At 44.8% G+C, this 26649-nt stretch overlaps 1 protein-coding gene across 4 annotated transcripts in view; it reads left to right on the forward strand.

Annotated features, from left to right (window-relative positions):
- DENND1A (DENN domain containing 1A) overlaps window positions 1-26649 on the forward strand; it is a 2718319-nt gene that overhangs the window by 937048 nt on the left and 1754622 nt on the right. For all 4 annotated transcript variants that reach the window (XM_069609457.1, XM_069609459.1, XM_069609458.1 and 1 more), the window contains exon 8: window positions 7944-7997. In XM_069609457.1, coding sequence (XP_069465558.1) covers window positions 7944-7997 — 54 coding nt within the window. The remainder of the gene's footprint in view (window positions 1-7943; window positions 7998-26649) is intronic.

A 26649-nucleotide genomic window follows, 5' to 3' on the forward strand; every position in this document is an offset into this window, starting at 1 on the left:
GTGGATTTCCAAGCACCCCTTGTCCTGGATGCAGCGTCTTGGAATTTGCAGTGCCTAAGCTCCTGATGTGGAGTCCAGCTGCCCGGCCTGTCTCTTCGCATTTCTCCTGGGTTTGCACAACACTACCAACAGCTTACACTCACCCCTCAATCTCGTAATGTCCTTCGACAGGTAGCAGTTGTTTGGCCTTGGTCGGGTCACCAGCTGGCATCGGGGATGTCCCCGCACCATTGGACAAGCAGCATGTCGGTCTGACCCAGAGGACAAGCAGTCTTGGGGGCATGGTGGGGGTTGGGGAGGGGGGGTCTGCTGGGCTATTTCAGATTTTTCTTATTCCATACCAGTGGTTTCCAGGAATGCTCCTGGTCTCTCCATGCCTGAAACATTTTGCAGGCAGCGAAGCGGCGAAAGATATCAAAGGACAGCTTAGGGACTACTTAGTTTCAGGCTCTCTGGGCATTCGAGGTTAGCTGCTTACAAGCTGACGGATCACTCCATGCAGTCTTTTTTTTCCACCGATCCTTTCTCTCTTTCAATTTTTGATATCTTTTTCACCGTGGTCTTGATTAGATGCAGTGACAATTACAGAGTAAAAGACTACCAGGTTTTGGAAGGGGCTTTAAGTAATACCTGTTGGCATAGAATAAGGTGTTGAGTGCTTCAGGGGATGGCTTATGGGCTGTGAGCGGAATTGCTAAACGGCAAGAGTTTTATAGCGGGTTTTGAAGTTCAGGAAGCATATGTTCCCAATGAGGAGGTGCCAGAAAGGCCAGCTTCCGGCTAGACCTTAACCATTGCATTACGCGGTCGGCCGGCCGGCGAGCCGAAGAATGAATCATTGCCCCTGTATCCCCTTGGTGTCTCGCTGCCGCCGCAGCGCAATCTTTAGTTTACCTAGAATTTAAGGGCAGATTGAATATACCCTCCAATCCCTGTCCACCAATTTCCTTGTGGGCATTTCACATCGTATTCCCCGATTAGACTCAAGATTGTGCAAATTGTTTAGTGCGTTCGTCCAACTGCTTTCTTCCCTTTCTGTGTCCCGCCATGTCTCTGCCTCAGGATTTACTACTTTCTACAATCCATTTTTTTTTTCTAGAAATTTCTGCTGGGATCGTATTTCTTTTGTTGTTTAAAAAAAAATATATATTGTCTGCTTCCACTAGACTATTTCTAGTGTAACAATGTTTAGCACACTGGTCATTTTGGGGCAATCAATGTCTGCGACTGATGGATCTGCTGTAATCATTGGAAGTTGCAAATTATGATTATTTTCGTTGTTGTTTTTTTTATTGCTAGTTTTTATGTAAGGCCAAGTAGTGGCTGCCAAAATGGCATCAATTGTTCTCATCTACTAGCGTTTTTCATTTTTTAAATACACTTCTTATTAAAGTTTCATCTTATTTCTCCTCCCGGTTGAGATGCTTCATCCGCAGCAGAACTATCTGCATCCATCGTTTGAAAACGTCACTTCCTCTTCCTCTGAACATAAGCCTTCTATCTTTGCGCTTGAGATCCGCTTGATGCCAACACCGCGTGCCGCCTCTCATTACAGTAGCGCTTGCCCACTTTGCCAGTCTCTCCATTAGCCTTTTGGGGTGATAATTTGCACACGGATAGGTGACTGTGTGACCCGAGGAAGTCTAGGGTTTCCCTGGAGAGTGATAGTGAAGAGTGATAGCCGTGCAGACATTTAGGGTTGTATATTGTGCAAGTGGTCCTTGCTCAGTTAAGGTGAAATGTTCTAATTACACTGTGCCCTGACCCCAGCAATATACCTTGACTTCTGCCTCGCAGATGTGCAGTAGAATTCTTAGCCAGTTTCTGATCATATGCTCGCTTGCTTGACAGCCAATGGATAAGTTGCAGTCGCCTGTGCACAGGCGCGTTATGAATAGATCCGAATGAAGACCCAAAGAAAACAGACGATGGACTCCATGCTGGTTCACTCAATAGACACAGAAGAAAGTCATGCAAGACACTGGGTAGACATGACCCCAGGATACCATGCATGACCCTGAATAGATCTGTATGCAGACGTCAAGAAAACAGAAGTAGGACTCCATGCAGGTTCACTGAATAGACACAGAAGAGCGCCATGCACGACTCTGGGTACACATGACCCCAGGATACCATACATGACCCTGAATGGATCTTTATGCAGACCTCAAAACAGAAGTAGGACTCCATGCAGGTTCACTGAATAAACACAGAAGAACGTCATGCAAGGCTCTGGGTAGACATGACCCCAGGATACCATGCATGACCTGAATAGATCCGAATGAAGACCCAAAGAAAACAGACGAAGGACTCCATGCTGGTTCACTCAATAGACACAGAAGAAAGTCATGCAAGACACTGGGTAGACATGACCCCAGGATACCATGCATGACCCTGAATAGATCTGTATGCAGACGTCAAGAAAACAGAAGTAGGACTCCATGCAGGTTCCCTGAATAGACACAGAAGAGCGCCATGCACGACTCTGGGTACACATGACCCCAGGATACCATGCATGACCCTGAATGGATCGTTATGCAGACCTCAAAACAGAAGTAGGACTCCATGCAGGTTCACTGAATAAACACAGAAGAACGCCATGCAAGGCTCTGGGTAGACATGACCCTAGGATATCATGCATGACCCTGAATAGATCCGGATGAAGGCCTCAAGACAACAGAAGTAGGACTCCATGCAGGGTCCTGAACAGACCCAGAACGTTCCTTCACGGTCTGGCCCCTCATCTCTCCTCTCTCATTTCTTTTCACTCCCCTTCTCGTACTCTTCGATCCCAATCTCTCTCTCTCTCTTCTTACTGTACCCTTCCCTCCATGTACCTACTAGCACTTTCGCTCTCCAAAACATTGGAACACGTTGCCCTTCCCCCTCAGCTCCATTCCCTCGTTTTCTCTTTTCCGCACTCGCTTGAAATCTCATTTACTCACTTAATACATTGATTGTTTCATGTACGTTTCCGCTCAATGTGCACCATACCTTTTTTCTGTTGAAGCTCTTTGGCGAATAGCGTTATACCAATAAAATCACATCAGCAATGGCCCTGGAATGATCACTCATTCATTTGCCCTTTCCAGAGTTAAGAGTTTACCAGCAGAGTCCTTTTGATGTTGTTCCCACCTGAAAGTCCCCTCTTTGCTTCCCCAGCATCAGGTATTCATTGCAGACTTCTCTTCCTTTGGGATGAGCGCACATTTCCAACAGGGCCAGTAGCAGATCCTGCACACTCGCTCCATTCCCGATTCTATCCTTTTCTTTTATTGACTATCCCACATTTCCTTCCTCCCACTATGACCCTACTTGATTTCTCTTTTCCCAGCTCTTTTTTCTCTTTAATCCATCTCCTCAGTCACTGCTCTTCAGACATTCCTTCTGCTTGGTCTGGCCTCACTTGTCTCAAATTCCTCTCAACCACTCAACTCTCCACCATACTCTTCTGTCCCGAAGGGTGCTCTTACATTAGGTGTGAGAAACCTCTCTCCCATCACCCCCCCTTTCCAATCTTTCCACTTGTATACTTTCTGGCAATGCTCATTTTTCTCTAGGGCCCATCTCTCATCCCTCTTGCCTTTTATATTACCCTACTTCCCTTTCTCAAATCGTCGACTTTTCTCCCCATCACTCCCCTATCCTTGTACCTCAATCCTAGCTTCCTGTTCCTTCCTACTTCCCTCAATCCACCCACTAACCCTGATGCTACCCCACTCCTTTCCCAATTTACTCACTTGTTCGTCTTTCCGAATCTATTCTCATCCCACAGATCCAGGAGCAGGAGAATAGTTCAAGTGCAGCATGCCTTCTTTGGGAACAGGGCGATGCTGTGTGTCATGGTTTTGATAACCTAGTCGAGGGCCCCTGGGGAAAAGTTGAGTCCTACCTTGTGGTCAACAATGATGGTTAGACGTAACATCAATTATGAAGTGTTCAACTTGGATACCCATACCCAGTGATAGCTGGGTCTATATATAGTAGCAGAATTATTAGCCCTTCCTCTCATAGTACACTTTCCAACTCCTATAATTCTGTGCCCTTCCTGTGCCAGCCTCTCTACCATCATCCTCTCTACTACCCCTTTATCCTCTCTACCATTCGTCTATTTACTTTGATATCCATCTAACCTGAATCCGGTCCTTTTTTTCTCTACCATCCCTCTATTTTCTACAATCCCCCGTCTTCTGTACCATCCCCTATCTACTCCACTCCATCTACTCTCTCACCCCGATCTACTGTGTCTATCCCCCATCTACTCTGTCATGCCTTCCTCTACTCTGTCATCTCTCCATCTCCTGTCATCCCTCTATCCTCGCTACACTTCCTCTATCTTCTCTGCCACACATCTCTACTCTCTGCTGCCCTTCTGCTGTCTTTACCTTACCTCTCATTTCTCTCACATCCTCTGTCTTCTCTACCATCCCCTATCTACTCCACCCCATCTACTCTACCAACCTATCTACTCTCTCACCCCTATCTACTCCCTCACCCCTACCTACTCCCTCACCCCTACCTACTCTGTCATTCTCCTGTCTACTGTCATCCCTCCATCCTCTCTAACCCCTCTGTCCTCTCTGCTGCCCCTCTGTGCTCTCTGCTGCCCCGCTGTCCTCTCTGCTACCCCGCTGTCCTCTCTGGCGCCCCGCAGTCCTCTCTGCCACCCCTCTGACCTCTCTGCCGCACCCTGGCCTTTCTACCTTCCCTCTAATTTCTCTAGAATCCTCTATCTTCTCTACCATCCCCCATCTACTCCACTCGATCAACTCCACCCTATTTACTCTTTCACCCCTATTTACTCTTTCACCCCTATTTACTCTTTCACCCCTATTTACTCTTTCACCCCTATTTACTCTTTCACCCCCTATTTACTCTTTCACCCCTATTTACTCTTTCACCCCCTATTTACTCTTTCACCCCTATGTACTCTTTCACCCCTATGTACTCTTTCATCCCTATGTACTCTTTCACCCCTATTTACTCTTCCACCCTCTATCTGCCCTTTCACCCCCATCTACCCTGTCATCCCTCTAACTACCCTGTCATCCCTCTGTCCTCCCTCGGTCCTCTCGGTCATCCCTCAGTCCTCTCGGTCATCCCTCTGTCCCCTCTGTCATCCCTCTGTCCCCTCTGTCATCCCTCTGTCCCCTCTGTCATCCCTCTGTCCCCTCTGTCATCCCTCTGTCCCCTCTGTCATCCCTCTGTCCCCTCCGTCATCTCTCTGTCCTCTCCTCCATCCCTCGGTCCTCTGCGCCATCCCTCCATCCAATAACTGTGCCTCAAGAGTAAAGCAAACCTGCTAAGTATTATAACGTGGCTAGACTAGCCTACGTTCAATGTTGGCTAGTTTATCCACAGAATACCACTGATCATGTTTGCTTTGCCCTTGATGCACATTTACTGTCATCCCTCTATCTACCCTGTCACCCCTCTGCTTGGTCACCCCTCTGTCCTCACGGACACCCCTCTGTCCTCACGGTCACCCCTCTGTCCTCCCGGTCATCCATCTGTCCTCCCTCTATCCTCCCTGTCATCCCTGTGTCCTTTCTGTCATCCCTGTGTCCTTTCTGTCTGTCCTCTGTCCTCCTCTGTCCTCTTTCTTCCTCTGTCCTCCTCTGTCCTCCTTGTCCTCTCTGTCCTCTGTCATCCTTGTCCTCTCTGTCCTCCCTCTGTCCTGTCTTCCCTCTGTCCTCTGTCCTCCTCGTCCTCTATGTCCTCTCTGTCCTCCCTCTGTCCCCTGCGCCATCCCTCCATCCAGTAACTGTGCCTCAAGAGTAAAGCAAACATGCTAAGTGTTATAACGTGGCTAGACTAGCCTACGTTCAATGTTGGCCAGTCTATGCACAGAATACCACTGATCATGTTCGTTTGGCCCATTATGCACAGTTACTGTGCACCAAGAGTAAAGCAAACATGATTAGTGTTGTTCCATGGCTAGACTGGACAGTAAATGTATGCCAGTCTAGCCACGTAATAACACTTATATTAGCTTTACCCTTAATGCACAACAATGTGCATCAATGGCAGGGTAGTATAGCTCAGTGGCAACATGCTCATCTTGGAAGCAAGAAGATGCAAAGCAACACAGGTATGAATCTGCGGTCCGAGCTCAGAAACCTCTTCAGTATTAAGTGTGTTATCAAAAAATTATAATTATTATAATGGTAAAGCAAAAGGAAATACTATCCCCGCCCCCACCGGCAGCCCCCACTCTTAAATGTAGCGCCCCCCATTGTTACACACATGCTCACATGCAACACTTTCACCCACGTTACTTCAGTCAATCAACTCCTTGCTTGCATGCAAACATAAAAACAACACACCAACATGCCCGTACACATATATCCATACATAATGCATTAAAAACTACTTGCCTTAGCTACTAGCACCCTCCATACATGTCTCACTGCCACGGAGTGCAGGATGACCCCCGCCCCCTTTCTTCTGCCATGTTTAACAGGCTGACTGAAGGGAGTAGACTTTGCTCCTGTCAGTCACAGTGTCTTCTCTGTTAGTGCAATGATAGGCGGCGGGACCAGGATTCCGATACCCAGCTGGCCTCTCATCTCAAGCTAAGATTGTTGCAGAGGCCTAAGGGCTCGACACGCAAACGAACAAACATGTGTAGTGGAGGGACATACCCCTGCCAGAGGCAGGCAGCACAGTCCCCCGTGCACATATAGCGCACTAGGGGACTGTGCTGCCAGCCACTGGGCGAGGAACGTGGAGCCATTTAGTTCCAGCTGCTATCCTTTCAGAGCCTTGTTTGCTTAGGAACAACAGTTACCAGGAGCTCCATTTAGCTCCCAAGGCCAGCGGGCACCTTACAAACATGCATATGAGTGCTTGGGAATTTAAATAAAGCAGAATTAGCACACATTTTGGGACACATTTTATATATAATGGATCATTCATAATGTGCAAACATGGAAATTATGCATGTGGAAATTAGATTTGAAGCACACTGTGTACTCGGGCCCTGTTCGCCAGCAGTAGCACTTGTCTACTGGGGTTCACCCGAAACCCAGGAGATGGTTTTAGCTCCTGCTCATCGAATCTTAATTTCAAACACTGACACTCCATCCCTCTTACCTTTTGTGTGCACAACATACTCGCTGTTGCTTTGATGTCTGTGGGTTCTGATGAGCCCAGCTGCCACCATGCATTTGTCTTTCGCAAGGAAGAAAGACTCCAGAGATTACACCAAAATTGCTGGTCTGACACGCATGAACACATGGGCAATAGGAATGGCATGGCAGCCAGAAAAAGCACAGCCATACCTAACCCTATAGCCATCCTGCAGTGACGCACCACCATCAGTGAGCCACGTAGGCGAGGCAAGACCTGGGGAGGTTTCCATCTCCTTCTCAGGCAAGGCTGCGGGCATTCAAGAGAGGAATGGGCTGCATTGATGCCATGGCCACTGGTATTTCTGGGAACCACCAGAGTATACCAACCTCATTACCCACTACCTTCCGCTCCCACTTGTCTGGCAATGGTGAGGGCCATTTTTAATATAAAACATGCAGTCCCCTAAGTTACTCTGGACGTGTGTATTCTGAAGCTTCCCTCTTCTGATGGAACTTTCACTCCCATTGGAGCCGATTCACAAACAATAACCATGAGTTACTCCGGGAGAGAGACAGTGAGTTACTAGGGGGCCACCAGCTGTAGGTTTGACTTACTCCTAACTTACTCCTCTCTTTCCAGGAGCAAGTCTGGTGTAAGTTACTGCAGGTAACATGTATGTGAATCGGCCCCATACGTTGTTTGAGGTGCGTAGCTCTTATGGAAGAAGTTAATGTAAGACTACTTTTTCCTGCCACTGTTAATGACTCGCACGCAGAATACTTTTTCAGTTATTAATTTTGCCTTCATTGCAGTATGTGGATCCCTTTGACGAATGTCTGCTTTTTAATGCTTTGACCTCTTATTTTCAGCACTCTTATTTTACTGTGCCTGACTACAGGGAACTCGCAAGCATACCAGAGAATGTGAGTACACCTGCCCTTCGTGCATGTGTTGTGTACAGTTTTGTTTGCAGCCAGGCCGCGTTAGTTCATCATAGTGCTACCAGGGGGGAGATCAGGGGGTTTCCTTGTGTTTAAGGGCGCTAGTTATTATTATTTATTTATAGTATTTGCGTAGTACGGCTCTTTTCAACAATGTCAACAAAGACTCGTAATTTGCAGTGAGTGATGCAAAAATCAATTGCACTTTGCCAGCATTCTCCCAGCACCGAGGCTTGCCTGCATGCGATGACTTCCTGTGCCTGACCTTTGTCTCTGATGAGCGCATGCGCGGGAGTGAGGAAGCGGGGGCGGGGGGGCAGGGGGGTAGCTCGAGGCAACATAGCAGGAAGTGGCTATGGAGTGGCAGCAAGGCGTGTGTTTGATTTAGCATCAGTGAGTGGGGCCTCAGTTATAAGTACACCTAGTGGAAGTGCTGGGGTTGTGCGATTTGCTTGAGATGTGCTCAAAGAGTCCAATGCTCTCTGGAGCCTGTTGTTTTGGATGTGCTTAATCATTGAAAATCAACTCCCCAGAGTCAATGCCAACAAAAAAGGAATACATGATTTTTGATAATTATTTATTTAGAGAGCCCTTACTCCTAAGCACTGTGCTTGGAACATATTTTACATACGTGTATCATCCCAACCAAGGTTAGTACTGATGTATCGACCCCCGACAGGATGAAAGGCGGAGTTGACCTTGCCTGGATTCGCACCTGCGACCTGCAGATCACACATAGATGGCTGTACCGAGCGCCCAACCTGCTGAGCTATCTTACCTGCGTGTCCACTATCGGTGCAGGAGAAATATGGACGAAGACCAATCGGGTGTGATGAACTTACCTGTGCAAAATGGATCAAAATGAACACAAGACATTAATGACATTAATGATACTCTTAGTTTTAAGGTGTCCTGAAGGACATAAGAAAAGGTTCAGTATAGAAGTCTTGTATTGATCATCAGTACAAAGGAGATCCTTGCAATAATGTCAGCTAAGTGAAGCCCTGACCTTGATGGTCCAAGAACTGACTGTCAACTGCGCTGTGCAAACACAGGAAAAAGCTGTTGCGAAGCACATAAGGAGGAGGACCGGCGCACCTTAAAGGAATTCTGCAGTACTCACCAGGCACTCCTCACTGAAGCTTAGTCTGCGTATTACTCTACGAATATCACGGCAGCTGCTAACAGGAGTATGGCCTTCTTTGTGGCAGTCAAATACTGTTCCAACGGTGCCTGACCCAGTAATCCCTTAGTGCATAGAAACATGTACCGCAATTAACACCTTCTTCACCAAGATAAACAAAGTTAGACCATGAAAATCAGTGGCCCCCATTTTCATGATCCCACCTCACAACCCTGCATAACCTTGACACCCCTTGCCCACGAAGACCTAACTGGTTTCCCTTAAATGTCAGACGCGGACAGGGTCCGACTGGGGTATAAAATGGTCTCGGGCACCAATGAAAAAGTGGCCCACAGTTGCAAATGGCAATTCATACTAGATCTCCCATGTGAGTTGCCCACATTGGCCAAAAGGTGGTCCACTTTGACCCAAAAAACTGGCCCACATTAGCATTTTGCCTTTTTGGTTCAGGCGTTGCCCAATTGCCCTATAGGCCAGTACAAGCCTGGACGTGGATGACATCCTTCCATCTGCCATCATGAAACAGTTTTTAGGATCGGCCCTTCAGCCACTCCTGCAAATAGTAAACGCCTCTCACAGTCGGGGCCTCCACCTAAGCACCTTGAAAACAGGAGTAATCTACCCATTCTTCAAGAAGCCTATTCTAGACTTGGACCACCTTTCTAACTACCAGCCTATCATTAGCCCTCTGTTTATTGGTAAAGTCTTTGAGAAGGCAGTTGTCAACCAACTCAACAATCCTATTAACCAACATGGCCTGCTCCATGACTATCAGTCTGGATTCACACCCAGATGCAGCACAGACACCGCCACCATCCAGGTCCTAGTGGATGCCCTCTAAGTGATGGAGAACATGGGCTCCGGTTTCTTGGTCATCTTTGACCATGCTGCCGTGTTTGAAATGGTTAACCACTTTACACTTACAAGGCTATTCGCAAGTAGAATGGAGTTCACAAGCACAGACCTCAACTAGTTCACCCTCTACCTCTCAGACAGACCAAGCAATCCAGATGGTTAACTTCACATGTGACTGTCTCCCGGTTACCTGCAGAGTCTGGCCGGGATCAATACTCTCCCCCAGCGATCTTCATTCTCTATCTGGAACCACTCTGGTTATGCCTGAAAGTGATTTGCACTCAAGACACTTCACACCTTAGGAAAATCCTCACCTGCATTCAAGCTTTGATGATAAGCACCTACCTAAAACTCAATCCAACCAGAATGGGATGTGTTCTACTCGAATATCCATGCAAATACAAAACCTCAAAGAGTAGTTGAACTACATGCACATGGATGAATTCACATCTGAGATGGCACCATGCATCAAATCACTCAGTTTGATTATTCACAACAATCTCTCCTTCCAGCAACATATCCACAAAAAGGTCCAAACTACCTGGTATCAACTACAGTGGTCGAAGTGTACAAAGAGGTAGTGGAACTATCTTCCCTGCTGGCCTGCCCCCGCTGCCCACAAACCCCATTGTCACGCCCCCTCCCACGCGCAATCCAAACCCCCAAAGAACCACAGATGCTGTTTAAGGGAATGTTCAGTGCGGTGCACTGAAGTGCTAGTTTCAACTTCTTCCTAGACTTTTATTTTAAAACTAAACCATTCTGCAGTGGTTTCTTTAAACAAAATAAAAGTATAGGAACAGTAAAACTTTTTTTTTAAAGAAAAAAGTGCAGGAGCACCACGCCCAACCACTCCCACCCACTTTGACCACTGATCAACTTGCACTCCTCTGGAAGATATAAATCTTCCTCCTGCCCAAGGATGTGAGAGTGAAGGTCCAGGCTCTGGTAATCGCACACCTCGATAGAGGGTACGCCCTCCTACTGGTAGTCGGCAAAACGTCTGTGCCCCACTGCCCCCTGAAGGACTGAGGAACATAGCACTGCATGCCTCGTAACTGGAGATATTTGACCACCTAAGAGAATTAAAAATGTTTACCCATACCAGCCGGAATACTCTCAAAACTGCTTGCATCACATATAGGGCAACTACTGGTCCAGCACCAGCGTACCTAGCCACACAACTGGAGGGCTGAGGTGGGATGAGCGCCTCATTGAGACAGACCCTGGTGAGGCTCAACTGAACTGGCACACAAAGAGAAAAACAAGAACAGAATTTCCCTTTCCACGAGCCCGACTCCTTGAACACCATCCCGGTCATGCTCCAATGACCCTGCAGCTCAGAAAGGAACTCAAGACCTTATTCTTCAAGGAACACCCAGGGGGTGACGGGACACTTAAAGCCTGGTACCCATAGGCATATACCACACCCTTATTTTGGAATATCCAAGATAATATGACCTGTAACTTCATCTTCCCCAACCTCTGTAAACTCTGCATTGAGCACTAGGTTAGTGCTATACAAACCCAACTGGCATACAATACAAAATACAATGTCCACAGTTTACCCCACACCCAACAAAAGCTGAATTAATCTTGAAGGCTTCTCTCATATTTTTCTGACAAGACTCTGGAACCCTCCATAGACCATGGCCTATCCTTTGAAGTACACATTCAGAAGAAACATAGATGCTTGATTCGATCTGATCCACCTGAGAGAATGAAGCAATTTTCACTTCACTGCCCAAGCTCTTGTAGTGTTCTGTATGGATAGGCCCCTAATCACCTTAACCAAGCAGGCCCACCACTTAAGAAGCGAGTGCACGTTTGTACGTAAAGCAATTTTACTATACAATCATCCAGGGAAGATCTATATGACCCTGTCGAGGTAAACTAACCCAAGTCCCACTGAACTAACAAGTTGACACATTATTAATTTTTGCCACAGTTAAAACACACTCATATGTTTTATTACAATCCACCCTGTGAAAACCAGAGGGTGTTTGACTGCCTAGGCCCCGGGGATCCCTTTCTCAGGTGGCCAGGGCACGGCCATCGTCTTTGTATCTAGACCCTGGGGTGGACAAGTGTGGGAGGATCACCTGGGAGCGGGGTCCTCAGGGAGTGGGGGAGGAATGCTCGATGGCAAGAAATGGTATCCCCCTTTCCAGATGCCCCTGTCCTATCCTATTTTATAGGATATTCCAACTTTGCAGATCCCGCCCTTTTCTACACAAACACCAAGCTGAGGAAGAGGAGGCCTGAGGCTGAAAGGAGTACCACACATGCATTTCATTGGACATGTCCCACTAATAAGATCAGGCAGGGCCAGGCACTTGATCTTAATTACATACACCTGCTACCTATTGGCTCTCCCCACGTGGTTAAAGGGTGGAACACTGAGACACATTCTGAGCAAGGCGGTGTGTGAGAAGGAGCAGTTTTTCCAGGGTGACTGCAAACCAGGCTGAGCAGAGCGACAGGCAGAGGGACAGAACCAAGTACGGAGAAACCTTGGAAACTCTGGCGAGAGATAGCTACCTCTGAAGGGCCTTTAAGGAAGCCCACCTAGAGAGAAGCGTGTTTCAAGGATACCAGTAGTTGTGGTATCAGCCTTGACTTCAGGATCAAAGCCGCAAAAGAAGAAAATTAATTAACACGGCCAGTGAGTTGATGAAAGCAATGAAAGTCCGGTCTGTGTTAAATGAAACTTGACGGCAACAGTATCCGACGAATGAAGGTTGCGCGTGTGCTGAAAAGACGCAAGAGAAAGCAAAGCATTTTAAAGGACTGTAAATTAAATATACAATGTAACAGAGTGGTCCAAAAACAGAAGATTGCCCAATCAAAAGTCTCTGTGAAATGTCTGATGCCGTAGAAGCGGCGGGAAGAGAAAGAAACTCAGATGCAAGATTTAAACTGTTAGGTTTGATCCCAGCAGAGGGAAATCTGGATGTGAGATATATCTTTGAACTTTGAAATAAGTACTGTGCTCGAAACTACATTTACCAAGAGACCTTGGTGTAGGAAATAAAACGTGACGTTTGAGGAAAGAAGGTCAAAGTGGTCATGCCTGGGTAAGAGCAAAAGCCTCGCAGTTTCAAAAGTCTTCAATAACGGAAGGAAAGTGAAAGGAGGCTTTAACCCTATGGAGGGAAGCCTATGAAAGTGTTATTGAAGTTTCGGGAAGGGAACCCCTATAAATTGTGATTGAAAGGTTTGAGCCCGGTGGAGGAAACCCTGTACTGAATTGTGTTAACCAGAAGGACACATACTTTTGTTGAACTGTATTATAAGCTAAAAGGTGACCTGGGCTGGAGTGAGAGAAAGACGAGAGGTCCAGCGGATAAACTAGTGACTTTTTGTGGAAGGCCAAGTGGGCCCTGGTCCACGAAACGAAATGCATCCTTGTGTCCGAAGCCAGAGTGTGTCGCAAGGAGCAAGTGTGCCACCTTACCCTGTTCTACAAAACGAGTGCAAGGGAATTTACTCAGCCATACTGACATTTCGTTTGAACACTGATTTTCTTTTTTGCATTACACATTCCCTTTACACATTTATTGTATTAGAAAGAGGGCAGGGTTAATTAGTATAGGCTATTTTATTTTGACTAAGGACTGACTAAGACTGTATTTTCTTTTTGTTTGATGATCAAGAATACTCCCATCTTCGTTATAGGGCAAGATGGCAGTTTTCCAACCCCTCTTAAACCATCAAGAAAGGTTTTGAAAAGTGTAGCTTTTGTGTCGGTGTCGACTTGTGAGACCATGGCTCCCCCACAACCCCATACATGATTGTTCTAGACCTATACAAATAACTCTCATCTTTCTCCAATTCCTCCATTCTCATAGGTAGCTGTTATCTTAACTACCATCTTCAGCTCATATGTAGAACACACCTCCTTTTTAAGATTTCTCCATGGTAGGTCATGATATCATCACACAATGAAACATTCACCTACAAACAATTCATTACTAGTCCCAGCTTGTCTGAGATCTCTTAATCTTAAATAGATGTATTTTGCACATGATTTGCACGAGTACTTCAAGCAACATGAGAGGGAGCAGAATAAACAGGTTCCTTTTGAACGGTCGATAGCCACCTCATCCACCCTTCTTTGGTGTCATTGGAATTGTCTAATTGAACGACTACCATTTAAACACACGGCACATCCTGAATAACTGTAAAAACATCTGAATATAGGTCTCTCCTAGCCTTGAGCGGTACATCACCCCATGTTTATTACTGATCAAAACAAATAGCCAAAACCCACTGTCAGTCTCTGAAGCCTTTAAGAGATTACATCTGCTTTCTGCGAAACTGCCAGTACATAAACTCTTGCAGGTGTGTTAGTTGAGATGATCATCTGCCTAAGGTCATATTTTTTTTTATTTTTTTTATTGATTTTATAATACCATAACATACAGACTTAATAAACATCATCCAATGGTACATCACATTATACATCTGTTCAACTTCCCCAACTCCCTCCTACCCCCGCCTATCCCACCTGTTAAAGCACCCCATGATCCGAATCAATCTTCATGAACTCCCCACCGGGATCTAATTTCACCATTTGTGATGGTGCATGCGATTGTCTGTGTGTTTTCCTGCGTAGGGGGCGCTAATTCCTGTATCAACTGCTTTCAGGCCATCAGATTCATGTTTTGTTCCGTCAGGCCTTTGCAGGATGCTTCCTGCCATACAGCCGTCTCCGCCAAAGCCCATTTCTGGAGGTCTCTTAACCACGCGCTGATTGCTGGGCCTTTATGTGCTTTCCACCCCATCGCTACCCTCCGTTTTGCTAGAATGTACGCTAAATCTCTCAATTTGCTAACGTGTCTAGTCTGCTTGGGTCTTGGAAAAATGCCTAGTAGGCACATTTTCGGTGTGACCAAATCTGCCAATAGACCAATCCTGATTGATGTCCGGGTTACTCCTTCCAAAAAGAATCGTATTTCAGCAAAGGCCCAGAACATATGTATCAGGTCTGCGTAGACCAGTCCACATTTCTGGCAAGTTTGTATTGTCGCTATGCTAAATTTCGCAATTCTCTCCGGCGTTAAGTACGCTCTGTGGGTGACGTATAATTGGATCAACTGTAGTTTTGGGTTTCTGGACACTCTCTTGTGATACCCCATAGTCCTACTCCAAGCTTCATCTGACAATTGCTCCCCCAAGATTACTTCCCGGCATTGTTTAATCTGTGTCAGGTTCCTATGAGGCTTTAACATCAGGAGCTTGTATAATCTTGATACTGCATGTCCCCCTTCAGAGATATCATATAGAGTTTCTATTATGTCATCTTCAACCAAGACCCCACCTGCTTCCGGCCATTTCTGTTTCAGCCCGTACAGGAGTGAGACGTGGGTTATATGTTGCTCCGAACTAACCCCTGATTCCACGGCTATCTCGCTAAAGGTCATTGGTCTTCCCTCCCTCATTATATCACCCAGCGTGGTTACCCCTCTAGGCTCCCGGTGTTTAAGGTCGTAGTTACTCATTTACCCTCCCTTTGGTCCTGAAACTCTGCAAAGCCACTTCCTCAAAGTCACTTCACAATTCATTTTGCAAAAACCCTGACTGCTGTGTTTTAATCCATTTGTAAAAAAGGCCAGTAAATGTAGATTTCAATAACTGTCATATTTTCCCCACAGTTAGTTCTCTATGACCAGTCCTCTTCCTTGCATGAGCATTATGAACTTCATAGCACACCATGTTCGAATCGTGTTTTTACATTTCAATTGACGGTTTTTGCATTTTATCTTTCGACACGCGTGCATATCCAATATGTATCAACTTAAACACAAAGTAACACTTGAGTATCATATCCCATTCAGATTTAACTACACTGGATACATATGCAGTTGCAACATTGCGCTAAGTTTGCCGCATCTCCAGTCACAAATATGGTGTGCGCAACATAACCCCCTCTCTATCATTGGGACTTTTCCTGACCACCACAACAGTTCCACATTGATCACAGCAACTCCCTCCTTTCAGACGTGGTCTTCTACTATGTATCGCCACTCCTAATCCCAGGTCAACACAGTTCAACCTCAACACCTGCCACAGGCTTGCACTTCCAGGAGCTGCATCTTCCGCTCCATACAGGGTTTAAATCCTTTTGAATCACCTTTAAAGACCTCCACATAAACCTGATTATTTGAGAGAAAAAATTCATCTAAGCGGTGTTATAATAACCAATACCTGCAGACCCAGGGGAGAACTGACCTTGAAATCGTTGCTGTGACCAATTCATAAAAGTTCATGGGAGAAAAGGGGAGACATTGTGAATTGCCACATGTGGTAGGAGACTGACCTAGGATGCAGCAGTGCCAGCATCAACACTGATGAATGTGGTAGTCTGCTAGTAGATTCTGCCCCTGAGCTGCTGATAGAAAAAGCCTGCTGTAAGAAGGATACCGATCAGGTATCTGAAAGTGAAAATGAGCTGTAGACCATCAGCAGAACACCTGTACCGACAGGGTGAGAAAACCACACCACGCACGCGCCTAGAAATTACTTCACAAGACAGAGGGGGGAGAGGTGAGGCTCCCTCAACCTGGCTCTGAACCAATGAGAAATCCACCTGCAACCGGGAAGGGAAGGTCCACGGACGTTTATGGACTTTATCCTGAAAGGAAGCCTGTACTTCACTCAAGGACTCCCTTTCCAAAATAAGCAGTAGAATTGTCGGTTATACTTCAGCCTTCTTTTCTGTCAGTTTTATATCAGTTTCACATCAGACAAAGAGTCACCACCTAGAGTTCAATTGAATGCTCGCTGATAATCAGAAGATACGCGTAGGACAAAATAGGAAACAAAAGCCTCATCAGTCCATGGTCCTACACCTGAAACTTCACAACCACCCCACTTGAGACTTGCCCTCCTTACAAACATTAAGAAGATAACTTAAAACCACCCCTCCCCCCACCTACTGTCACTTTCACAACCCTGGACATTACTCCCCTGCACAACTTTCATCACATACTGAATGTAACTCTAACCCTTACCACCTGTGTCACCATCCCCAGTGCACGTGTGTACCCCACACACTTGGGAGTGCAACTCCCTTATGTGTTGATCTGTAAGGTGCTCTGCAGCTACTCGGGGCAGGTTGCTCCTGTATAATCCCACCCGCCACCAATAAAATAAATGTGTCCATCACTCTGTCCTTTATGTACCATGCACTGGAATTAGTTTTAGCCTCTCTGTGAGTTGTGCTATATTTTAATATTAACTTGGTTAATAAAACAGGACTATGTGTTTCAATCATGTTTTTCATACAAGGAAGACTTCTGTATACAATGTTTATGTAATGAAAACAGGATATTAAAGATAATTTTGTATACATGTTGGGCTGAACCACTATGAAGTCTTTGGCGTGGTTGGTTCACAGACCTTTTAGCGGCACTGATTCTGTTTAAGAAAATGAGTTCCCTAGTAATTACGTTTGTGTAGGTTCTTGATGCTGAAGATTGCAGGGATGGGTAACACTCAACAGTGTGTTACTGTAACAGTAGTTAAAAGTTAGGCGTGTGCACGTCCCTAAGCAAGCACTCCAAGAAAAAGGTATATATGGTACGTGTTCACATAAGTGTCCAGTTTATTGAGACAGCATAAACTGAACTGTTTTATGTTCAAAGCCACATACATCGTATCTTGTGAGATTTGTGTTAGCAAGTGAGTACAAACTGATGTTTCAACATGATGTTGTTGACTGCAGTCCATGGCAATATAAAAAGAAGAGTAAGATATGATATATGTGGCTTTGGAAATCACATCAAAATAGTTCAGTTTATGCTGTCTCAATAAACTGGACACTTACTTGTAGACCTACCGTGTTAACCTCTTTCTTGGAGCGCTTGCATAGGGACGTACCCACACCTAACTCTAACTTCTATGCAGTTACCCTGCTAATAATGTGTTTCTGAAGTCTGAAAATAGATAAGATACAATAAACATTGCACTAACCTTCAAATACAAATTACATACAGGCCTCTCTGGTAAAGGCATATACGAAGGTCCCATTTTGCAAATGTCGGTGGAAAAAAGAAAACAAAATCTTCTAAGAGTCCTTCAAGATGTTTGAAGTGGGGGTGAGGACAAGACTCAGTTGAGGCAGCAGGTGGAGCAGGCTGGACTGTGGTGGAGATGGGGGGAGTCTACTGGGAGTTGTCTTCAGAAACTCTGGTCACAGGTGCTGACCGCATGCAGCGCCACAGCATTGGATCGGCTGAGGTTGCGGACGCGGTGATGCAGTCTGGCTAAAAACGAAGAGGAAGGTAGAGAGCTCTCTTCCTTTTGGTTTTTCCAATTATTGATTTTCCAAACGTTAGAAATTGCATTTGGACCCCAAAGCATTCTCAGTGCTTGTGAAGTCACATGATGGCTACCCTGGTTGAAGGACATACTATATCAAAGATATTTGGAGCGTGTTTTGTTTTAGCCAGAAGGGGTTCGAATCAATCTCAAATGCTTAGCAGATGTACTGTTTTTCTTAGACATTTCTGCAGAATTCCATAGGCTTCCACTATGCATCTCCTAGACACTTGTAGCTCCCACTTGCATATCGGGGACAATGTCCAAAGGCAGCGACTCAGTCCTTTGTGGTATTCTCCACTGGCATTGATATGATAGGTTATTTATAACGCGCTTAATACCCAGACGTTTCTAAACGTGGACCCGGGGATCAAACCTGTATTCCTCCATTTGCAGTAGCGGCAAATGAGTTTGGTGGCATTATGACAGATTTACCTCCAGAATACCACCAAACTTTGTAATGAGACCGAGTGTTTGCTCCAAGAAACATGATTCCTCGTCCTACCTTCTCCACTTGAGCACATGGTGTGACCCTGGGCAAAAATAATTTCACAGCTGCCCTCGAGCTCATGTGACGCCATTCCATTACCTGCCAAAAAGCAGAGTGCTCGAAAAATTCAGAAGTCAGCATTGGGTGCTTCGTAAAAACGATTGTTTTCACATTTGCACTCGGTTGCGGCTTGAGAGAGGCCAGTCACCCGTGCCCACGCAGCTTGCATACCTTAAGGGTGCCTCGTCAATTGGGTGGTGTTGGCAATAGGGGGAAATCAACTCTGGGCATACGATGATGGCACGTACACGCGTCATCAGTGGATTGCATAATGCTGCTAGCTTTGAATTCTGGTTGGCCGTCACTCTTGGGTACTTAATGTCTGTCAAATTGTATGGACCAGTGAGTGTTTGCCATCACAGAGCACGTTGGTATGTGCTACTATGCCGTAGATGTGCTGACAGTTCACAGTGCCTCCATTTCCTCTCCTTACTCGTGTTATTTCGATTTCTGGACGAGGAGGAGATGTTGGCTGCATGCGTTGTTTTCCCTGGCCAGAACATCCGAGGTGTTGTAAGCATGAAAACACGCCTTTGATTGGCACCTGCGCACATTGTGCCGTGTTCTGCAGTGCTGGAGAGCGTAACCTTTCCTTCGATGTGGCAGCCGATTTGTTTTCAAACCATTTGCATGCCTTTCTCTCTATAGCTGTGGGGATCCGCTCCGGCTGCCGGCTCACTGCTGACTGACATCACAGAAGGTCACCGAGACCCCTGCATTTAGCATACACCCTGGGCGGGTGCTAGGATATCTGCTTCCCTTTGCCAAGACTCAATCTATTACCCTTAATGCCAACACTAGTTATTGAAGCCCCATTAGTAACTTCAAGGGCCACTTCCGCCCCTGGTACCATAGAAACAGATTGGTAGTGGGCGGAGCCTACAATGATTTCTTATGGGAATTCAGGACGAACATACTCGCCATTTGCACTGAATGGGTTAAGACCTGGCCACACATACATGTAGCAGCACCTGGTTATTCCGGAATTACTCTGATGCTCTTGGCAAAAATCTTTGCTGCCAAGCTTGTGGAAGACCTGTAAAAAGCTGGAAAGTCTTGGTTTTCCAAATTCGCAGCTAGGATCACCGTCAAAACTCTCTTAGAAATGAGTTTAGTACGCAAGAACCAGGTCAGTCCTCAAACTGCGAGAACCAGGTCAGTCCTCAAACCGCGAGAACCATGTCAGTCCTCAAACTGTGAGAACAATGTCAGTGCTCAAACCGTGAGAAGAATGTTAGTCCTCAAACTGCGAGAACCGGGTCAATCCTCAAACCGCGAGAACCGGGTCAGTCCTCAAACCGTGAGAACAATGTTAGTCCTCAAACCACGAGAACCAGGTCAGTCCTCAAACCAGGCCATTTAAGGAGCTTTCATGATGTTATCCCCTCGCCCCACTGGTATTGATTAGGCTGTTGCTACTTCAACGCTCCTCATTTTAGGGCTGAAGTGCTTAGGGCCTCTTTCCAAGTTTGGCGGTGTGAGACAAGTCTTTTTTGGCTGTAACGGATTTACCATCGTTTTTTTCACACCGCCTAATTATAGGTTTTGCTGTATTTACTGCCAGGTTTTGGGGGATTTACTGCCGGCGGTATTACTGCGTAGTAAATCCACAGATTTTTGGAGGAAAAGTGGCAGATTCACCTCCCTCCACTTTACCTCCAAACATAGTTGAATACCGCCAGCAGTAAATCTGCAATAAATCCCCATAGAGTCCTGTCTCTCGAAAAACAGGGAATTGCACCGCCCTACCACCATGCCAAGTCCACAGGACCAAGTGGCGGTAATGGTAAATGATTTTGGTGGTAATTCTCTGGAATTACCACCATACTCGCAGTGAGGCCCTTAGTGTGGCCTGTGCCAGTGTCCGAATGAACACCTTGAATTTGAATGGCTGCCATTTTGAAGCAATTGCTATCAAGCACCTTCACTGATCCAGAGAGCAGGACATCGTTTCCATTCACCTCTGCCTCTTTACTACTCCGCTGCATCCCGGGTTTTGCCTCTTCACTGAACAGTTACGTATACTCAAAATGTAGGTATGATCCACGCAAAGAGTAATTGATTGTACTGTAATCAAAGATGTGTACCCCACCTCATAAAACATGTCTACCATTTCAGTAGACAAGTAGGTCTATTTTCAAAACATCGGCAAGCAGCTCTTAAATAGCAAAGTCTGTTACCATAACGTGTTTCGAATATTAGCCTGCAAAGGAAGAGAAGTACCCTGGTAATGTAGTTGGAGTTATGCTCCATCATAATGTAGGTGTACGCCCTTAAAGACAAGCCAACAGCCATTAACATCTATAATTATAAAATAGGTGTTTTCCTCTTAATAGCCGAAAATACAGCCATCAAAAGCTGGCAGTGCCACAGGGCTGAAAGAAAGACCCGGCTGCCCCAAGTACTTGCCTTGAAATCAACAATCATGGTTTAGCTTCTTCCAAATTTTGCTAAAGAAAGTGGACTAGAATTGATGAGCTCTGTTAGAGTAAATGCTTTCAATATCTCTACAGTTTCAGAGTCTGTTATTATACCTGCAGCCTTTTTTTATGAACACGAAGAGTTTGTGTTTTTAATAGTTTTGTGACTTTTAGGGCATAAATAGAAGGCAGTTGTAATGTTATAGGAATGTTTGAAGCTTTGCATTTGGGAATGATTGCAATTGTCCGGGTTCTTAAGATTCTTCTTTCATGAAGATGATGATGACGTTAAATAATGATATTAATATTTGTTATGTTTTTATATACCACTTCACGCCAGATTCCTCATGCTTCTAGATGCTTTAGTAAGATTTTATTATTACATTGTTATGGCAAAATTAAAGGGTACGCAATGTATGTACCTCAGAAAGATGACGGGCCACCTCAGCCATTCTGAGAAGTGAGCATGTGTCTGCAGGTCATATTTATTTAGGTAATATACATATTTATATAATATACATATAACCAAGTTGGTTTTGTATATACAATACAATTTGATAGAAACATTAGTACAACAGATACAATACGACAATTATACAATATTCCAATCTAAAAGCCTCATGTATAACAAACAATGTATCTATTTGACAAGTTCCAAATTAATAATACTATGAATTAAAACAGCATCGAAAACAAGCATGTATATTAAGACACCTTCTAGCAACTGATTTAAAATATCAATACATTTCCAATAAAACGTAGTAACAAAATATATAAAATTCATATCGCAGGTCATATTAAAATAATACAGATGAGTGATTAACTCGCTGAGCTGTCTTACCAGATGTGTTTTGGCCCATTTTCTGGGCATAGATTTGTGAACGTTTCAGTTTGAATTCAATAGTTAATAGCATAACATGGACTGTTCTGCACTGATACTGCCGTGTGAGACCCTATATATTTATTGTTGGTAATTTGTGCTGGAGACTGGTCTAGAATTGGACCCAATCAACGGTACTGGAGTCATTTCTTCTGCCTCATTTTACCAGTGGCCACCAGATGGGGGGATCCAGCTATCTATTGGGCTACAACTAGACAGACACTTGTTCTCTGCAGTTGTCCCAGCAGGACCTTATTGCACTATCCTCTACCTCCTGCTTCCCCATGTTGATATGTTAATCTTTTCACCTAGTGGAAATTCCCCAATTTAATGTTCCCTGGTATATACTCCCACACCACAATTTCAGGACAGTAAACGGGCTGTGTTTATGGTTAAAACTCACATTGATTTAAACAGAAGAAAGCCTAAGGTAAACCCTTACTTTATGCAGGGGGAGTCACCACAGTCAGATGCATGAATGTTGAGAACGTATATACTCAATTAGAGTTGACCTGCCTGTGACAGTCTCAATAAATGTAATACACAGATTCAGTTGCACTATGTCAATTATTATTTCTTAATATTAATTTTCAATGTTACAGATCTACACTTCAATGATGGCTTTGCTGCTTATCGGCCAGTGTATCAAAACGTTCTCTTCAATTCAAACATTCGTTTTTATTTGCTTTTTTATGACACCATATTCAAGCACTTTATTTTCTCCAATATTGAAAAAATATTGGTATTATGAACAGGTTACGTAGAAAATTAGCATTTAGGTTACCACGTCTAAGTGAATGCCCCTCCCCCCAGTGTGAATGTGGGGTTGTGGGTATGGTCATACAATTTGAATGCAGGCTATGATGAAATTCATCACATTCTGATGGTTTGGGTGAATAAAGCACTGTTATCAATTTAGAATGCAATGGATGTGGATTCATCCACCCAATATAGGAAATAGTTTTATGATTTTCTAATAAAAGGACAAGTTGCCCTCCCACTTCACAAATCGGACCCCAAAGGTGCAAAGCCCTTCCCCTACTGTGCAATGTCCAGAGGGAGGTTGTATTTATGTTGGTATCATTTTCCATGGGACTGGAATTAGAATAGCTAAACTCCTTTTGATAACCCCATTCACTTTTTAAATGTCCATGGCTTTCCCAGGTCTCAAGTTATCAAGCAATTATCCATCAGTATATGGACTGCATGCATTGGAGTCACATCCTCACTGGTTGACCTGGGAGTACCACAGGATGCAGTATATTTTAGCTATCATTTACAAATCCTGCTCTGCACTGTATGTGCTGGAAGGTTTTCCTGTTTCATAGCGCACGCGCAGCATAGAAAAAGCATTTTTGGTTTTATTTAAATGTAATCTTCCTCAGCTTTAGGACAGGGAGAGCAGGATATAACACTCACTAGCAAATTATAATATGCTATCTCCTTCTTTGAATAATAGCGTATTAGCCCCTGAGCTCTGTGCGCAGACATTTTTTATGTTTTCTACAAGAAGTCATGGTCTCTTTTGGCTTTAAATATAGTGAGAAAGTAAAATTGTATTTCATACAAAACTATCAAAATATAATTTATAGAATGAATGCTCCCTACTTATTAGAAACAATTTACCTGTTCCCTTCCACTCCAAAGACTTAGTAAGAGAATTATTCTATGAGATTGATCTAATTACATTTGGGGGAGCTTTCATACTCACTTTTGAATAATTCGTTAAGGTACGGAGCATGCAGAGGGACCCTCAACTGTTCCCTGTGAATTCCTTGCCCTCATGCCTCTACTGGTCCTTTCCTCCTTTTTCAGGAAAAGCAGGTCCTGATTCCCTCAAGGACAAGGCCTTGTCATTGCCAAATATTATTCCAGGTCAGCACTCATCCATTTGGAACAGGTGTTCTTTTTCCCCTGCAGCTTTTTTCTCCAGAGTGAGTCCTCATTCCCTGTGTGTTTTACTTCGATTATGGGTGAAATTCCCACGCTTTGCCATTGATAACAGACATTTGCATTGCTCAAATCTTTCTGTTGGCTTGCTTAATAGACAAACACTCACATAGAATACACGGCCAACTCTTGTAGATTAATCATATTTTTAAAACATATGAAAAGAAAAATAAGGTGAGGGCTGCTTGCTCTCACACATTTGAATGCAAAATAATGTTTGCTCCATAACTCATCTTAACAACATGGTTTGACAATGAAACGTGGGTTTCTGGGATCCCTGGCCTAGATGGACATCTGAATATGTTGCATGAATATGTAGAATAATTATTCATAAAGTTATTGATAACTTCATGAATGATTAAAGAATATAAGCAATGTTAGAGTCATATGTTAGAGGATAGCCTCAGGGTCGTTAAGCATTTTTCTTTAGTTTCTGATTTATACAGTTGTGGATTTATATCAATTACAGTTTTTAAATGAATGAAAGTTATTGTTGCAAATAGCCCATTATAATCTTGCAACTGAGCTCTCCAGCATTATTTTTCATTTCTTAGATTTGTGAAACCCCTTTGATAGTATTAGTCATCGATACTGTTGTCTATTTTAATTACTGTACTTCTGGTCGGTTATATTGCCTTAATGTTAAAGGTGACACTTTAAGTGCAATAATGTGTTATTTGAATCATCCAGGCCTGAGAGAAACAGACTAGATGATTATGTGAACAGTCCTGATTCTAATCAGATAAGCCCACCACATGTCTGTTTCTGCTGGTATTTTAAAATGTATTTCTTAGCAATACCCCCTTGGAAGAAGCTCACATGGGTGAGGAGGGTATACAGTCTTTATAACAGAAAATTAATAACAAATGAATTTATAACAAAAATGAAATAGTGAAAAAGATAACGAAAATATATGTGTGGGTGGGGTAACAGGTTCAAATATTGTTGGCTATCGGTTGGGGGGGGGGATTTAAGCCGAGGGGAGAGGGGTTTGGGGGGGGTAGAAGCCCCCAAAAAGAGAAAAAAACATTTGTTATCTTTTGTCGTTACTTTTCTTTCTTTATACATTCATTCGTTATAAAAGAATTTTTTATAATGACATGTAACCAGTGAGGAGCTCCTAATTAATTCTGAGGCCTGGTAGACATGGCCCTTTGTATTATTGGACATCAATTGTGTGTCTCTTGGGTGCAGTCCCTGGACTCGCAATCAATTCACCTGGTACTCTCCTGCCAAGACTTTCTTATTCTCTTTTCTCAATTGTGGGCGCGGGTTCCAGACATGTAAAACACATTGCCCGGTATACTCCCCTGCCAGCACTTCCTCAATGTTTACTTTACTTTATTCTCTCAGCTTTGGGTGTAGGTCCCAGACTCGCAAACAAGTTGATTGGTATACTCCCCTGCCAGGGCTTTCTCAGTGTCTAGCAATCTGACTCATTCATGCACTTGGTCTTTGACCCTCTTTCATTTGCTTCAGTTAGAAATGAACTTGGCATCCCAGCTCCCTTGCGCAGGTTTGCCCCATCAATCTTACTGTCACTTATCACTGTGCGGTATATGCTGGAAGCATCTTGGGGTCCCAATTCCCCTCTCTGGTCTCACCTGTCTCTCATGGCGCATTTGGCTTTCTCTGTAGTCTGCGACTCCTCCAGCGAGGTGCATCTTCGTTCCGCTGGCGATCCGTCTGCTCTCTGATACCTGCTAAACCTCGGCCTTCTCACCACAGCATCTCCCGCTGGAGGCCTCCATGCGGTGTACTTCCGATCTCTGAGACTCTCGTGATGATGCCGATTGGAGCTCTCCTGTTCCCCTCTGCAGCTGGCTTTTCCCTTGCTTCCTGACCCACGTCGGGAATAGTGGATCCCCATCTTCTTTGCTGTGCACCGTTGCATTTTCATAGTGCCCTTTAAGTTCCCGCCCCTTTTCATCCGTGGCTCCACCAGTGCTTTGTGGTGGAGGCCTAGTACAGTAAGTGTCAAATTCACAGTTTGTATCTTGTTGTAGTGTTGCATCCTGATTTCCGGTCCGCAGTGAGCAATTCTTCTTCAACTCTGTTTTTGTCTCCTCCTTGCTCACCAGTGGGTTCAATATTCCTTCTTTTGCCGCAAGGACTTCTGGGCTTTTTAGATCTGATATAGAAGATAGAAAACACTGGCCAGCGTATTATAATTTAGGTATGGGCTGATTGTCTGTGGTACCTCTCTTCTGTAACCAGGCACCGAGGAACAGAGGGTGTAACAGAGACTGGGGCCCTGCCAACCTCCCCACCTCTGGGGCAGGAATGGCTCTTGCAAACACACTGGTAGGTCTCCTGCCCCAGGGTGAGATGGGTCCCCATTCCCCCCCTTGACAAGGTCAGGTCCCCGACTCTGTCACACACATATGGTTAAGAGATGTTGATGATTAAGACCAAAAGTTGAATGTTGATTATATTATAAGGTCCCCTGCCTGGATCTGGTGACCATAGGGGTGACCCGGGGCCGGAGTGCCTCCCCGAGCCATTGGAGG

The sequence above is a fragment of the Ambystoma mexicanum genome, chromosome 8, assembly GCF_040938575.1.
Source record: "Ambystoma mexicanum isolate Mex_15411 chromosome 8, UKY_AmexF1_1, whole genome shotgun sequence".
In the NCBI taxonomy this organism is placed as follows: Eukaryota; Metazoa; Chordata; class Amphibia; order Caudata; family Ambystomatidae; genus Ambystoma; species Ambystoma mexicanum.